The sequence below is a fragment of the Aspergillus affinis genome (genome assembly GCF_023601865.1).
Source record: "Aspergillus affinis strain CMG 70 chromosome Unknown NODE_49_length_218823_cov_86_643632, whole genome shotgun sequence".
NCBI classification, from domain to species: domain Eukaryota; kingdom Fungi; phylum Ascomycota; class Eurotiomycetes; order Eurotiales; family Aspergillaceae; genus Aspergillus; species Aspergillus affinis.
The window spans coordinates 55,870-72,521 of NW_026515830.1; the positions used below are offsets into that span (position 1 = coordinate 55,870).

The following is a 16,652-nucleotide window of genomic DNA, read 5'->3' on the forward strand; positions in this document are numbered from 1 at the left end:
TTATCCCTCCTCTCGATAAACATTGCTCCCATAAACATGACGCTCTTTCATCCCTGTGATCCAGTTGGTGGTTTCCTCATACACCTCACCGTCACCGTCATTGTTATGTCCGAGTCTCTGTCTAGGATTCAATAGATCATCTGGGAAGACGAGTCCAGCCATCTCAGTATTCCGGGCGCCCAGGTTACTCGAATATGGCCCTTCGGGTTGTCTGTCTTCTTGATGATCACCAATGTCTTCAAAACGAGAGCTTTGTGTGTATTCATTGAGAGAAGTAGACCTTCCAGAGCTTCCGGACTCGGCGACGATGGAGCTGGACTGGGATTGACTGGTCACTCCTTCCAAGATAAAGCTTTGACTGCCCCTGAGGCCTTCGAGCCTGTGATGCGGCGCAAGTATCGGGTCAGAAAGGGTAGCAGATACGATTGAGTGGCTTCTATTTAAGCCCTGGGTTCTCATTGTGTCATCGGGTAATCGCGATTGAGAATCTTGTGCTTCGGAGTTTCGAGTGGAATCGCCTATAAGATCGTGCCACTCAATATTCAAGGGTCCTTTGCGCACGTAGGGCCTCCATATCTTCATAGCCCGCTCATAAAGCATTTCAAACTCGGTCTTATGCGATCGGTTGCTAAACCAGTTGTGACCAAGGGCTTGCTTTACGTCCATTCTCTTTGTTTCATCGAACACAAGTAACCGCCGGATAAAATCTGCCGCACGTTGCCTGATTCCGTTCGATTCAAGATCCCTTTCCAGCTGCTCTAGACTGGCGGTTCGAACAAGATCCGTACCAATGGTCGTGGTAAGCTCATTTCTAAAGGGAATGTCACCGGTGAGAAGCACAAAAGTGACACAGCCCAAGGACCAGAGATCTACGGCTTTCGTATAGCCTTGATTGGTCCTTTGAAGAACCTCTCTGTAATTGACTCAGCAAATTAAAACCAGAGATGAAAAAGTTTACTGACGGTGCGCTGTAATCGAATGTGCCAACAACAGTCGACATTCTTTCCAGGCTAGGTTGTATCACTTGCGCACATCCGAAATCCGTGAGAACGACTCTACACCCATCCGCTAAAGATGTCATGAGGATATTGTCTGGTTTGAGATCCCGGTGGACGATATTCCGCTCATGCAGGTATTCCAAAGCCATAGAGACCTGTCGCACGATGACAGCTGCTTCGATTTCAGGAAGTCTCCCACCCTTGAACTGAATGTAAGAGAAGAGGTCGCCCGCCGTGATCAATTCTTGGAAAAGGTAACTAGCAATTTTCATGGTTAGGCGGCCCGGTAAGTAGGAAATATTGCCGACTAACATTGTATCTTTGGACTTGATGACTCTTTCAATCCCAATAATATTTGGCTGAACATGCGTCAGCCAAATATGCCTTCATCTGCTTTCCCAAACTTACATGAGAGAGTCCCTCTAGGATCTCAGCTTCGCGGTCATAAACTGCCAACTTTTCCTGGAGATTTTTTGGCCGACGAACAGCCACCACTTCCCCCGTGGCAGAAACCTGACCAAAAGACCTAGACTGATATCGTGCCTCTGCTTCTTGGACAAACCTTTCTTTCAATACCCTCAGGTCAATGATCTTACACGCAAATTGTTGGCCGGTGAGATTCCGGAAGGCCATCAACACCTTTCCATAAGCGCCAGAACCTAATTTCCGCTGCGTAATGGTATATATATCGGCAAAAATCTGCAAAGATAACCCACAAATAAGCAGATAGCATCTTGAAGCAAAGGCAACCAAAACCTTACCTTAGCTTCCGCGCTCTGTAGGGAGTCCAGGTGGTTTATATCCCTGTGATTATGAAAAGTATAGCGGAGGGAAAACCCGGTATCCAGATGCAGAATATCACCATGGCTGAGGAGGAAGCTGCGATTCTTGTTGCCCATAGGGTGTCCATTCCACCGGGTACAGTTTCGCGATAAATTCTGGGCGTAAACCAGTGGCGCGACTTCATGTGGATTGTCCCGATCGAAGATTATGGGATAGATGTGAATATGCTTCCTAGAAACACACATATCGGGAAAGACGTAGTCGCTTGGAGGTTGTCAACAACGAGTACGGGGTAAGAATGTCTCGAGGCAAGCATACCAGGAACTTGGATCGCGACCAACATATATGTTTTGGTTACTGTACATGTTACGTGATTGGGTAGACTCCCTTGTTACTGGATCCCATACTGACAAGGTACCGACATAGGGGGAGCTGGGAGATTCCAAGAAGAATTGAGGGCGAGTGGCCATTGTGGAGCAGATGGCGGTTTATAGTGATAGAAGTATCAATACCGTACTGGAATACACCATAGAATATGAAGAGAAAGCATCGAATTGAGATAATGATGATGCTGTGAGATGAGTAAAGAGATGGAAGAGGTCAAAGTCAAGGAGGGAAAGGGCAGCGGGAGGAAGTACCCCCAGACGGGGCCGGTCACCTGCTGTTGCCTATCTTTGAACTCAACTACCACAATGGACAATTCTACACCTGAATGCTGTTGTTGATAATCTTTCATTGTTCTATCCATTCGTAGTGACATCAATAGTCATCTCTCATTGTTACATTAGAATAAATCTTTCGCCAGGGGTCTCTTAATTCCCTTGCATCCGCCGAAACCGTTCTTCGGCTGCTCTTGCGCGACGCTCTCTTTCCAGTCGCATTCGCATCTCCGGTGTCATTCCTCGCATCTCTTCCTCTCTCTTCTCTTGTGCCGTCTTCTCAACGGCCCCTAATGACCGACCACCTTTCTTTGCGGCTTGCGAGACTTCTCGGGTCGCGTCTTCTTTCTTAAGACGGTCCATTTCTGCCTTCCGCCGGTTAGATTCTTCCTCTTCTGCTATTTTCCGTTCACGTTCGTTCCGGCTATCAGCATCGGTTTTCGAAATTGCGGACGGCACTTTAGAAGCGTCCCAGTTCAACTTGGATTCGCCGAGTTCGTGCCGGGCGACGCGGAAAGCATCACGGGTAGCTCGGTCTCCAGCAAGCTCGAACGGCGTTCGTCCTTCCGAATTGACTGCCGTTGGATCAGCGCCGGCTTTCGTCAACAGAGCCAAGACCATCGACGGCGAGTCCGTATTGGCAGCAAGATGAAGCGGGGTAGGACAGCGGAAGTTTTGCTGGGAGTCAGATGGGAGGAAGGTAAAGGACGGGGGAATTGAGTTCGTGGAGAGGTATGAAATCAAGGCGGGAATCTTAGAACGGCGGATGAGAGCTTGTATTTGGGTCGTATGAAGAATGGCAGCCTCGTCCTCTTTGGAAAGTTTAGGTTTCTGTGGTTGCGGTTTTGGAGTAGAGGGCTTCGATGCCTCCTCTCGTTGCTTGGCCTCGGCCGCAGCAAGCGCGGCCTCGTCAACCTGGCTGACCTTCACGCGTGTGAGCTCCTTGAAGCATCTCATAAGCTCTGCCTGGGTAGCGCGGCGAGTGCTGAACGGAAATCCTCTTATCCTTGGGTCATTGTGCTTCATGACTTGGCCATCGTATTGGCCGAAAAGAATCCTCCGGTTGGTGCTACCGGTGGCCCGAACAAATAAGAATTCGGCGCTATCGATCATTTGCTTCCAGTCCACAAGCAGCTCCCTAACCTCCTTCTCGTGGGCAGCCTCGTTGTATCTGCGCAGACTGGAACCGGCGGAGTGAGCAGCCCCTCTAGACGCGTCACTGGCCGACTGCGATCCACCCTGTTTCCGCCGAGTCGTGTAACGATGGAACGTTTTGTGCGCAATCACACGAGCCTGTCTCTCTTCAAAACCGCCTTGCTTTCGATGGATTTCTGGAGCCAAGGACACGAGCATTGCCGCAAAATGGCCACCGCCAATCATGCACATGAAAATGTGCGGACTGGACGATGCGGATGGTTTCGCGGCTTGTCCGCTAGTTGGTGCATGGATCGGAGCGAGTTGCTTCTTTCGCAAGGTATCGACAAGGTGTCCAGGTTCGTCCTGCTCGACAGTCGAAAACATGGCTCTGTAGATCCCGAGGGAAGTGTTGGACGGAAGAATGGAACTCGAAAACCAGAGCAGAGGATGCTTTCCAGCGGTCCTCCGTCTCGGCGAATCCTCATCTTCAGCATCCTCGGCCGCCTGCGATATCTTGGCCTGCCTTTTCAGCAAGGCCGCGAGTTGTCCTTCGTCCCTTTCATCCTCCGGTTCTGACGATTCGGACCCGGATATCGACTCGTCGAGTTCACCGATCGCCTTGGTGAATTGAACCTCGTCTAGGGTGGGGTTCCCTCTCAGCTGCGCCCTCAGGTTGTATTTATGATGATCCGACCGCGCATGGTCGCGCTGTTCCTGCACATTCAGGTACGACACCTTGCAGAGGGAGCACAAGGTGGACGTCGAGACCGCATGTTCCTGGGGTGTTTCCGGTCGCTCTTCTTCCGTGGTCTCGGGGACAGTCGTCGGCTGGTATTCGGTTTTCGTCATCAATGTCGCGAGAAGTTCTTGGGGGAGATCATAAACTGAGCAGCAATACACGTTAGCGATCGATGTCAAAACCTAGTTTCCTAGAAGGCTCTCCACGAGATGAACCTACTATATAATTGTCTCTTCAGGAGATCTTCCACGGCGGGGGTTTGCGCGACCATTCTGGCACGAGACCCGAGATTGTCGGAGGAGAGAATGGCTGGAGAAAGAGTTGCGATGCGGCAAAACCCCGCCGTCGATGCCTCTCTTTTAAGGCCCCACCGATACCACCGCCTCCCAGGCAGCCCCACCGCAGGCTGACAGGGCGTTCTTCGTTGAGTCACTGCTGCGGTCAGAATGAGTAATTGCAATTAAAAGGCTTAAAATGAATCATTTGCAGATGTCAATGACTCGATTGAGGTACGGCTGAAGAAAGACATAGCTTCTGTTAGGGATTGACAATGCATGTTAGGGCTTGGAATAGTCAAGAATAATTACTACCCAGGGTATGACGTAGGACGGGCTCGCATATCCACCCAGTCGAGATATACTCGCCCATCAGATAATGAGACAGTGCGAATAATGGCAAAACTAAATATCTATTCGAATGTGAAGGAAAAATCAATAATCACAGGTGCCACCCCGCTCGTTTGAAGTCAAATCATAACACCGTATCTCGAGACATGAACAAACCAAGGCACCCTAGTCAACTGTGGTGAAAAACAATGGTCGTCTCCACGGTTTTTTCGATTATCATGCGAGTGCTCCCTGCACTCGCCACGCTGTGCTCATCCGGAGATCGACCTGATTGTGCCTGAGGCTTAACCCGAACCATAGACTGAAGAGCGATGCCCTGAAATTGCCTTGCGCGCTCCTTGATATAATGTGCAGACCGAGAATTGGTATTGCTTGATCCCAAGGTGACTTCTCCTGCCGTTCCATAGTCTGTGCTGATTGCACGCATGAATGGGACGATACAGAAGGAAGTACAGACGATGAGAGAGTAATTGATCTCTAATTGGATCCATACGTAAACATCAATGATATCGAGGGTGGGGTTGGAGGAGTGAATGTATGGACCTAGATCACGAAGATGTAGAGCTGCAAAGGCAATCACACTATCGCAGCACGATAGCTATGTCAGAAGTTCTGGAATATTCAGCGGGAGAAGAAGGACAACTTACGGCAGACGAACGGCAAAACAGCATAGAACGACTAGTTTCCGCGAGACTGGCATTTGTAGACAATTGACGAGATGTACAGAGAATATGAATAGCATCATCTCTGTTATAACATTCATTGAAGTTATATACTGCCACCTTAGGAACTTCGTAGATATTAGCTCATGATCAATATGGAACGAGGCAGTATGCACATACCAAACCGCCGCAGTGGTCTGCTGGTTCGGCCCAGGGTTGATTCAAACTACAATTTACCAATAGCAGAAGCAGAGACGAAAGAAGCCAGCATATGGTTAATCCGAAAATGGTGTAAAGCATGCGATGGTGGATAAGTCGGGGAGTAAGACGCGTGAGAATACCCAGAACACAGCATTTCGAAAGAAAGATAGAGAGCAGGTAAAGACCGTCAGTGGCAACTGTTACCTAGAAATGTTCAAGAAATAAAATTAGAGACTTATTCTTATCAAGTGGGAGATAGTGAATACCTGCTGGATCTGGGTTGTTCGATGCAAAGAAAGCAGATGTATTGAGTGCCCAAAGCCCTGAGAGGCATTCTTAACCATAAGAGATGTTTGAACGATGGCAGATATCTAATACCAATGAGCGATCAATCCTCGCCAAACAGGGTTAAGAATGAACTGTGTTATACTCACAAGAGCAACAAAGAAGATATAATCGTCTCGACCAAATGGAGGACTCAGAAGTGCTCTTACGTACACTCGAATGAGAAAGCAAATGAAAGAGACAACCAATGCGGTTACACCAATAATAGCTGCAATACCAGAGCGATGTTTTGCATCGATAACCATTAAAGGGTTTCCTGGAGCTACCATGGCGAAGCAGAATTGTGACAGTTAAAGCTGAACCGCGATTCACGGGCTTTCTTATCATTTTCCGATGAACGAATTGGAAGAAGTCGATTTTGTAAATGAGAGAAACAAGAGATTAATGCCCGACGATAGAGCTATGGGACTGGTTCAAGTGTTGCTTCCCGGGAGCACGGTAAAACACGCCATATTACTGGGTTATAAAAGACTAAGACGAGCAAGGAACCGTCATGGATATTTCCAGGGATCCCTACATCGGATGGTAAGGGGGTACCAAAGCACCGGGAAGGGTTTACTAAGAGGGAGGGCTGGGATGAAAATCTTGTTGAATTACATGGAGATCACTTTTCTTTCTGTTGGCTCATTCCAAATCTAGGCTCGCCTTGAGGTTTGTGAGAAGACTGGAACGGTCAATACAGCAATACTACGTACATTACCAGAGGGAAATAAAAGTTGCTGAGTCCCAAAAGAGTACATTAGGAGATGTTGGATAGGAATTGTAAAAGGCCCTTGACTTGACTCTGTAGTCACAGCAAACGGGAAACGCCGTCGATGAATTAATGACAGAGAAATTGTCTCAAGGATGACCCTCGCCTTTCCCGCATGTGGAGTAGATAGGTTACGTCCGTCGATCGATTTCCATGACTCGCTAGCAGGGATTTAGATTCGACTTCATCGAGGACAGAAAACAAACCCCTAGCAATTACGCTTTCTCAAGGGTGTACGTAGCTTCGGGGACCTGACCTCCGCGAGAAAATCGCGCTGCTAGCTCGGCGCCCGTAGATGAGAGCGAGTGACAATACGGTCCGCTTCCTCCATTCTCTATGGAGTGAAATGCTCAACGCCGTAGGGAATTCTGATTCAAGATAGATCCTTGGTCGTGTGGCCCGCGATCCGAACGGCCAACACTCTTGGTCCTGCGCCGCATTCCTTTTAAGAACAGGGGCAATGGAAAAGTGGACTAAGGATTTTTTTTAGCTTCTGGGCTGCATGACGGGAGGTAGCAGGTCAATGTAACATAATATGAGGACACCAGAACTAATGGAAACTAATGCTATGTGTAAATCTGAGTACAACATTCGCGACCCTTGTCGATATCCCGGTCGATTTAGATTGCTAGAAATTGACCTAACAATTCGATCCCTGCTTAAGAAGACCAGAAATCGCGCAACTTCTCCTTTTCCAAAGATAGCCGAGAAAAAGGGAAAAGAAAAAAGAAACTAAGGGGGGAATTTGTTCCTCCGCAGTTGACACTGGGTCCTAAGACGTCATGAACCCTGCGGTGTCCTGTAATTAGCCCATCAAGACTCACGCTTCACCAATGCCACGGGTGGAACATAGGTCTTTCGTCCGTAAAGAAAATAGTAAGCAATCGAAAAAATCAACATGCCTCCATACATTAGCGAGCTCCAGTTCATCGACTCCGGCGTAACCGTGGAGGTCAAAGGGAACATGACGAAAATGAACTCCGGGATAAGGAAGGCCAAAGCCCCGAGGTTGATAAGAAGACCCCAGCGGCCTAGGGACCAGCGATGAGGGGGAAGGGGCTCTCCGGAGATTCTTTTCCATGCGACGCAGGCAACGGTGACAATGTAGGAGTTTAATAATGATCCGATAGTGAGAGTAATCAAGGCGTTTAGAGCCACGGTTGAGCCGATGTTGATTAGGCTCAGTAGAATGGTGAGAGCAAGCGATACGAGAACAGCGTTGAGGGGGATATTCCAGCCAGGCGTGACCTAAATCGAAAGTTTCTTGTCAGAAATTCAAAGATTGTATGCACAAAGGTTTCCAGGGGAGGGAATCATACATGACTGAAAAATTTAGCGCATGGAATACCACCATCCCTAGCAAAAGACCACAATTGACGCGAGGCGGTAGCTACTTCCGTTATGACACTGGACATGATTGTGAGGATTACAATCGATGTCATTGCATTAGTCGCCGGATAACTTTTGGTGACGTTGTAGAAAACCTGGATAAAAGGATAACCGGTGTCGGTCTCGAGAATTTCATCGACGTTTCCCATGGTAAAGCAGAGTGTAATCAGAACGACAAATGCCATCGATCCATTCAATGCGAGGGCCGACATGATGGCCTTGGGCAAGGTTGACGAAGCATCGCGAACTTCTTCGGCTAAGGGATGTTAGTAGGACTGACCGGTTGACAAGAACCTAGGATTAACAGGATAAGAAAGAAAAGCAACCTACACATATGAACCGTGCAGTCATATCCAATCATGGCAGTAATGGCAGTGACCAAGCTGACCATCGTTGCAGTCCCATCGCTATTCCACTCCCCACTATTTGAGAACTTAGTGAAAACCGTCTTCGCGTCACTGATGGGTGCCAGTGCCCAAAGCGGAATGATGATGATGAAAAGACCGGCGACGTGGAGAATAAGTACAAATGCTTCGACCAGAGGAAGCCTTTTGGCTAGAAAGGTGTTGAAAATCACGGCGAAAAGGGAGATTGCGATCGTAATCAGAGTGCCGTGCCACCGCTCAAAGACGTAATCAGGATAGTTGAGGACAGCCAGTCCCTGAATGATCGTGCCACCCAAGAACGCAATCGAAGCGATGGCACACTCCCAGCCAGTTGCGCATAGCCAGCCTTTGTTATACCGAGGACTGTTAGCCAAGCCTTCTTACAGGTAACTGAGAAATCCGATGGCAATGCATACCGGTGATGTAACTAAGAAACTTTTGACAGCGCCTCGGTGCGAACTCCGAAACCCAGTGATACTGTCCTCCAGCAGTGGGTGCCCTGTGGAAGAGCATTTGTCAGAATGTTTTCTTGTGTCCAGGATAAATGGGGATTTAAAGTTTCTGCTCACATGGAAGCCATCTCAGCCAAACTGGCAAAAAGGAGCGTGACACCAACTGCGACTACCACGAATCCCCAGATAAAACCGGCAGTTCCACCATTCATTAAGGGAGTACTCATCATCCTATGTTGAATTAGTTGAGAAGGCCCTCTATGGATGTTTGGTGGAGGCTATATACGTCAAAATGACCTCCCATGAGGCGATCAATGTGCACCCGAAGGCCACGATGGAGATGAACCGAAAATTTCTCTTGCCTGATTGTTAACCACCTTTGCGTTATCCATAGATTTAATAAAGGATTACTTACCCTCAGGACTTGGTCTTTCCCCAAGGCCAACATGTCTTGCTGATCGGCCAAAGTACCGATGTACTTCTTCGAGACATGTCCTTTGGTTACCGGGTCATCGCCAGCTAGAGATGTGGAAATTGTGTTGCAGACCTTTGTGATGGTCAACTCTGCCTCGTTTGCCATTTTGATTTTGATTTTGATTTTTTTTATTCTTTTCCAAATACGAGTGCTGTCAACCCGTTGCTGGAAGATAAATTTTTGGTCTTCCTTCAATGGAGATAAGAAGGGACTCTTATCATCGATCAGCTGAAAATGGGGGAAAGATAGCTCCCACGATTCTAGATCACGCTATGATTAGAAAAGGAAACTCATCCCTTCATGCCGAAGCTTTTGGAAGCCGGCTTCGAGGAGTACTCCCTCATAATTTATGTTCGACTCCAACCCAGCTCTAATCCTTGACTGCGACCATGATCAGTTCAGGAAAGATCTCCGATAAACCCCGAGCCTGTAAGTGTAGTGGATTCAGATACGTGTGCCACATTCTAAGGCTTAGGTGGCCGGCGATCCTGGCACCCTAGTATCTGCAAGTGTCGCCACCAATATATGCCAATGAAGCTAGTCAACGGCCTGTACATTAGCCTGCCTGGCCGTGTTTTGATCCCTGCTCGCGGGCTACCACACCTTTTCCTTCCTCGCTACACACTCAGGTATGTGAAATATTCAATCTGCCTCTATAATCAACGACGAAATTCTTGCCAAAGGATCGCGTTCTTCTATAGAGAACGGCATGAAAGATCCCGCGAACTGGATCTGCTGCAGTCGTGTCGTTCACCCGGGTGAAGGATTTAATTAGCCCCCGAGACATCGGATTTGAAATCCTTGAGGGGTGTCGGATCTGGTGGGCTATATTATAAGTATGGGTTCTATATGAATAAATATGTACAACTGTATGACATACAATTACTCAGACTCTCCCTGTAGACGAAGTAATTCCCCCATCAACCACAATCTCCTGGCCCGTAATATATCGTGACTCGTCTGCAGCCAGAAACAACGCGGTATGCGCCACGTCCCACGCATCGCCCATGCGTCCCATCGGCACCTGCGCATCTCGCATCGCCATGTACGCCTCTTCATCCCCTCCCGGCGCATACCTCGTTGCCAGCGCCTTTGTATACGGCGTGTAGATCAACCCCGGCACCACCGTATTCAACCTCACCCCCTTTTCGGCATACACCACGGCAGTAGCCTTAGTAAATTGCATGATAGCCGCCTTGGTCGCTGAGTACGCCACCTGCGGTTTTCCGATATACCGCAGACCGGCGATGCTGGCGACATTCACGACGGCGCCGCCCGTTTCTTGCCGTTCCATGATCGGGAGAACGTAGTGACACGTCAGATAGACGCTTTTTAGGTTGATGTCCATCTGTGCATCCCAGATATCTTCTGACATGCTGGCCGGACAGCCGGGCTCGGAGCGCCCGACGTTGTTGACTAGGATGTCGATGCGGCTGTGTCGTGCCATGCAGTTGTCGACTAGTTGCTTGACGCTGATGGAGCTCGTCGCGTCTGTCTCCTGTACGTCGCATGTTCCTTCTTCCTTCTGGATCCGGGTTTGTGCGCGTGTGGCTGATGACAGGGACCGGTTGCCGCCGTATATGATTGCGCCTTGTCGTGCGAAGAGCGTCGCGATGGCGGCGCCGATGCCCCAGCCTTCGTCGCTGGTTTGGCCGAGACCGGTGATCAGGACGACTTTGTTTTGGAGGTTGAGCATGTTGTACAGGTAGAGGGTACTAAATGAACAGATAGAAGGATTTGGGGAATGTGTTAAATCGAGAAATACCAGATTACTCAGTTGTCTTATGAGGCTAGTAACAAGGTCGAGTTAGGGTTCATTTATCCTGTCTTCATGCTTTCGGATGTTTCCGACGGGCGGGAGCGGAGTTTCCGTCAGTCACGGACCACATCCGCTTCTTGGTAGATGTATGAACCGAGGCTATCTAATTCAGAATATGACGCTATAAATCCAACTCAGACCCCTAATTCAAACCCTTGAAGAATAATATCTATATCAAGAAGCTGATAATAAACCATGCCGCCCGATCCAGATCAAACCAGCGACCAAATCTGCGCAGATTACGACCTTTCTCACCCCATCACCTCCACCACGGGTTTCCGACAAGGCCTCACAACCTACGGCGATGCCCACTTCTCCCTATTTCTACGCAAAGTCTTCATCAAGGCGCTTGGGTACTCGGAAGATGCACTCTCCCGTCCCATCATCGGCATCATCAACACGGGGTCGGGCTTCAATCCGTGCCACGGCAATGCGGCGCAACTGATGGAAGCGGCAAAGCGAGGGATTATGTTGAACGGGGGCATCGCTATCGACTTTCCAACGATCAGTATTCATGAGGGATTCTCTCATCCGACGAGCATGTTCCTGCGAAATCTGATGAGTATGGATACCGAGGAGATGATCAGAGCGCAACCGGTGGATGCATGTATCATGATCGGTGGTATGTCTATATCTGGCAATCTTTGCAGTCTCGACCCGGTGTCAAGCAATCCGGAAAGCTTTAGTTGACATGATATACTGCAGGATGCGATAAGACCGTCCCCGCCCAAATCATGGGAGGCATTTCTGCCAACAAGCCCGTTCTTCCGCTGTTGACGGGGCCTATGATGTCGGGAAGTCATCGGGGCAAGAGAATCGGCGCGTGCACTGATTGTCGGAACAATTGGGCCTTGTACAGGGCTGGGACTATTGATATGGAAGAGATCATGGCGGTCAATGAGGAATTGGCTCCTACTGTGAGCATTTCCAAATTTGACGATTCATGTCCTGCTGACAGATAGTAACAGATTGGAACCTGCGGAGTCATGGGGACGGCAAGTACGATGGCATGTATCACGGCAGCACTCGGTTTGATTCCTTTACAAGGAGCCTCTGCCCCAGCGGTATCTGCCACGAGACTAAGAGTCGCAGAACAAACGGGCGCAAATGCCGTTGCGGCGGCGAAGGAGCAAAGGCTTCCGCAGGATATATTATCCAAGGAATCGTTTTACAACGCAGCCATTGTTCTACAAGCAATCGGAGGCTCCACCAACGCAATTGTTCATCTTATTGCCATTATCAACCGTCATCCCGACATCAAAGGCAGCGTGACCTTGAAAAAGCTCGATGATCTCGGACGCACCACCCCACTGCTCGTGGACTTGAAGCCCAGTGGCAATAATTATATGAATGACTTTCATAACGCGGGCGGAATGCTCTGTCTCTTGCACCAATTGCGTCCGTTACTCTATCTATCCGCCCGAACGATCACTGGAGAACCATTAGGCGAGATCCTAGATCGCAACCCCTTCCGCGAATTTGAATACTCACGCAGCATAATCCGTCCGCTTTCAGACCCTCTGTACCCGTGTTCTTCGCTGGCGGTGTTGTATGGTAACATAGCGCCCAACGGCGCAGTTATAAAGGCCTCCGCGTCGAAGAACAAGTACCTTCTTCGTCATACCGGTCCCGCTGTGGTGTTTGAAAACTCGAAAGACCTCGCCCTGCGTCTGGATGACCCGAATCTTGAAGTGACAGCTGACTCGGTCCTCGTGCTCAAAGGCATCGGTCCCATCGGGAATCCCGGCATGCCTGAGGCGGGCATGATTCCAATCCCGCGAAAGCTAGCGGCACAGGGGGTTACTGATATGCTGCGCATCTCTGATGGTCGGATGTCAGGAACCGCTGGAGGTACCATCGTCTTGCATATTTCGCCTGAGTCGGCAATCCCGGATTCACCTTTTGGGGTGATTCAGACAGGTGATATGATTATGTGCGATGTGGAAAGTCGTCATCTCGAACTGCAGATTAGTGATGAGGAGCTCAGGGCTCGGGTAACTGTGAGGCAACAGGCATTTTCGAGTACCGAGGCCGGTAATGAACCGTCGCCGTGGGTTCAAAGACAAACTCGACGAGGGTATCGCGGTCTTTATGAACGGACAGTGAACCAGGCTCACGAGGGGGCGGATTTCAGCTTTCTCACTGCTACTGGAGATTGAATCAAAGGTATTTAATTCCTTTTCCATTCTTTTCTGTCATTAGTTCATGCGATTCTTCCAAAACCGAATATTAAGCTTTCATTTCCCAGGCGGTGGTTCGCGGCCTGGTGCTCCTGCGGACGCGTCAGAGAACCGACTGACAAGTTAACCAATTTTAAGCCAAATAAAACGCATCGTTGCATATGTATCGGAATTTCTAGCCAGGGCGACAGCTTTCTCTTTCCGTTTTAGTGCTTACCCCTCGCCGCTTTTTGCTCACTGAGTAGACCTGAGCACGCCCTGAGCGGCCTGAGGCAAATCACTGAGCACGGGATAAACAGAAGATTAAGTGCCCTAAGCGAATAACCTCAATAAACTGTACTCATCTAGCGATCTTCCCCTTGCCCGTTTTTTCACTTTTAGTCCACTTTTGCTCGTTACATTTCCCGAAAAATCCAGCACTGCCATCACGAAAAGGACGAATAAGGGAAACTATTTTTCCTTCAGATACCCACGGCCTTTTCTCCAGTAGGAAATGCTGTAGTTCCCGCGATACATTAACATGGCAAATATTTTTGTGGGTTTTCTCCGTCGAAAGACAGCACAAGCCCAGATGTTCATGGGAGCAGCCTAGGATATCCCAAGAATCAAGAAATCCTCGGAATACCAAATAGCGCTAGTCTAGTATAGACATTTTCTGAATTTCGATCCTGAATGCCTACTGGGCAGTGTGACGAACGGCTACGCTGGCGATAAGAAATCGCGAAAATGTAGGATATGCATTCAACGAAGAAACTAAGCTAGTTCGACCGCTGTGTCTGATGGATAGCCCTCAGGATTTTTCAAGTCATTAAACTACCATGAACAATGACGCAAGTCGAAATAGATAGAGAGTATCTGAATACCGTGTGGCGACCTAAAAGTGAAGCGTACACTCAACACAAGTACGATGAAGATCATTTTCAAGAAAGCTATAAAGGCAGGTATACTCCTTCCTCCATAACAGTCAATAATATGGAAGCAAGATCCCATAGGCACTTCCTATTTCCTCTTTTTCTTTTACTATCTAATTCCGATAAACTCTCATAAGCGTTCTCTTTGCAGCTAGCTGCGATGGGCAGAAGAACCCTTTTTCGGGATGAAGATACAAAAAGAAAGTGCCGTGAGCGACGGGAAACAAACAGCCAATCAACTGGGAGGATTTTATATCGGGTACCTCGACATGATATGAGATATCAAAGATAGTTCTTGTTAAACCTATCTGTAGGATACATACGCAACCAGCGAAAAGGTACTTTAACTTTTCGTAGTACTGGGGAATGTGATTCTCAATACTCATCACGACGCCTAAATTCGCCCATTCCATTTCCAACTTCTTGCCGTCCGAGTGGAGTCATATCCAAAAGATGATAGGTTGAAAGGATAATCTCCATCCCCCTATCAGTAGTATCATACGTATGGTAGAATCTGTCTCCATCTTTCAGAAACACAGAAAGCCCAAAATAGCCGTTTCCAGGTTTCCAAGTGATAGTTTCACCCTTGGCTTCGGCCTCGTGCCACGTCTTATGAGTTTTGGCGGCACTATAAAACGGGAACTGCCATCCCATGCGGTTTGCATACTCAGTGATCTGGCTGATTGGCGCCGTGGCCACCGCCGCAAAAGATGTATTTCTGCTCCAGAGATGGCGAAGATCCGGGATGTGATCCATACAGAGTGTGCATCCTATACAGCCTTGTGAATCTCCGGGGCCGAGCATAAAATGATATACGATAAGTTGCTTGCGGTTTTCAAAAAGGTCTGGCAGACTTTTTTCACCATCCATCGTGTCGAACTTGAAACGAGCCGGCTCATTGATCTCGACCATAGGTAGTTGGCGACGTGAAGCGGCAAGACGCTGCAAAAGCTGTGTCGCTGCCTTTTCTTCCTTCAGCAGTTCTCTTCGTGCTGCTTCATACTCTCCGGGGCTAACAACCTGGGATTTATCTCGGGTCAGTAAAGCAGTTGTTCATTGCCAGGGTCAGTCATAGGCAAAACGCGATGATGTACCTCGTTCGAAAAACCCATGATCAGAGCTGTTAGTTTAGCAAGTCTTGTTCAAATTCGAACGGCAACAGAATACAGCGTGTGTAAATGATCAGTAGGTCGCAATTGCATTTAGCCGGCCCGGCCGTGGCGGGGTTCTGCACGGCCCACTTCCGCCCCGCCCGCCTTGGTAAAGGGAATTGGTAAGGACACCCCAACTTTTGGGTAGCGGTAGTCCGACCACACTTTGGCTTAACTTTTTTGTTAGTTATTGGTCACCTGACCATGGCCAACGTCACATCTCTTATCTTATCGTCACATGACCAAATTCAACACATCCGTGACCGCGGCCATCTCGCCACGGCACTGTATTCATCCAATTTAATTGCAAGAAATGAGATAAATTCAAAAAGAAATACAAAAAAGAAAAATACAAATTAGGCTGTCTTTTTTCGCCGCTTTGGGCATGCCTTTTCATGCATCCGATGGCCCTCAGTACGGCAAGCAGAGCATATAGGGAGTGCTTTCGTCCGAGTCTGCTCGATAACAACACAACCATTGGTCCGCAATCAGGTAACTCGCTCAAGTGGGCAAATTTACGTTGACAAAGCGAAAAGTGTTGACTAACTAGTTACTAAAAAGTTGGGGTGTCCTTAGCAATTCCCCTCGGTAAATTGTCTCTTATGTAATCACAGACTTCCTTCCCCAAAACGGAAAGGGATGTTTTTCTACAGCCCAGTTGCGGAAATGAATTTTAGTTTCTTTAATCAAACAGTCTACTGACCCCCTTTTTGGAAACGGACACCGGGTATACTTTGTTCTTTAGAAATTCGGACACAAAAAGTCAACACATGCGACCGCAGGGAAACGCTGCACGCGAAAGGCATGACGCGAGACAAGATAGAGGGCTGGCACACTCCGTACATGTTCTGTCAAAACAGGCGATGGGTCTACTCATACACGGATTGTCTGCACTGCCAAATCAAAAAATGGGGCCAAGCTGTAGTCTCGTGACTTGCAAGGATTAATCACGGGGTTTTCGTGATTTCAGCTGATGGGCGCTTCTGCT

The 16,652-nt window shown here is 48.6% G+C and overlaps 6 protein-coding genes across 6 annotated transcripts; 1 reads left to right on the forward strand and 5 right to left on the reverse strand.

Annotated features, from left to right (window-relative positions):
* Positions 1-2,251, reverse strand: KD926_007832 (FHA domain-containing serine/threonine-protein kinase; the record flags this gene model as incomplete). Its single annotated transcript, XM_053100722.1, has 6 exons — positions 1-913; positions 963-1,256; positions 1,311-1,357; positions 1,407-1,697; positions 1,760-2,045; positions 2,100-2,251. The coding sequence occupies 6 exons, from the start codon at positions 2,249-2,251 to the stop codon at positions 1-3; spliced, it is 1,983 nt and encodes a 660-aa protein (XP_052955597.1).
* Positions 2,252-2,593: 342 nt separating this feature from the next.
* KD926_007833 (putative C2H2 finger and ankyrin domain protein) lies at positions 2,594-5,642 on the reverse strand (the record flags this gene model as incomplete). Its single annotated transcript, XM_053100723.1, has 4 exons — positions 2,594-4,461; positions 4,536-4,748; positions 5,117-5,523; positions 5,590-5,642. 4 exons carry the CDS (start codon positions 5,640-5,642, stop codon positions 2,594-2,596), a joined length of 2,541 nt encoding a protein of 846 aa, XP_052955598.1.
* Positions 5,643-7,714: 2,072 nt separating this feature from the next.
* On the reverse strand, positions 7,715-9,708 carry KD926_007834 (amino acid transporter; the record flags this gene model as incomplete). Its single annotated transcript, XM_053100724.1, has 7 exons — positions 7,715-8,149; positions 8,221-8,546; positions 8,621-9,022; positions 9,093-9,175; positions 9,246-9,359; positions 9,415-9,485; positions 9,544-9,708. 7 exons carry the CDS (start codon positions 9,706-9,708, stop codon positions 7,715-7,717), a joined length of 1,596 nt encoding a protein of 531 aa, XP_052955599.1.
* A 781-nt stretch (positions 9,709-10,489) lies between these two features.
* Positions 10,490-11,299, reverse strand: KD926_007835 (SDR family NAD(P)-dependent oxidoreductase; the record flags this gene model as incomplete). Its single annotated transcript, XM_053100725.1, has 1 exon — positions 10,490-11,299. One exon carries the CDS (start codon positions 11,297-11,299, stop codon positions 10,490-10,492), a length of 810 nt encoding a protein of 269 aa, XP_052955600.1.
* Positions 11,300-11,617: 318 nt separating this feature from the next.
* KD926_007836 (dihydroxy-acid dehydratase) lies at positions 11,618-13,581 on the forward strand (the record flags this gene model as incomplete). The annotated part of the gene is made up of 3 exons (XM_053100726.1): positions 11,618-12,044; positions 12,128-12,339; positions 12,391-13,581. The coding sequence occupies 3 exons, from the start codon at positions 11,618-11,620 to the stop codon at positions 13,579-13,581; spliced, it is 1,830 nt and encodes a 609-aa protein (XP_052955601.1).
* Positions 13,582-14,888: 1,307 nt separating this feature from the next.
* Positions 14,889-15,625, reverse strand: KD926_007837 (uncharacterized protein; the record flags this gene model as incomplete). Its single annotated transcript, XM_053100727.1, has 2 exons — positions 14,889-15,533; positions 15,608-15,625. The coding sequence occupies 2 exons, from the start codon at positions 15,623-15,625 to the stop codon at positions 14,889-14,891; spliced, it is 663 nt and encodes a 220-aa protein (XP_052955602.1).
* Between the last annotated feature and the right edge of the window lie 1,027 nt (positions 15,626-16,652).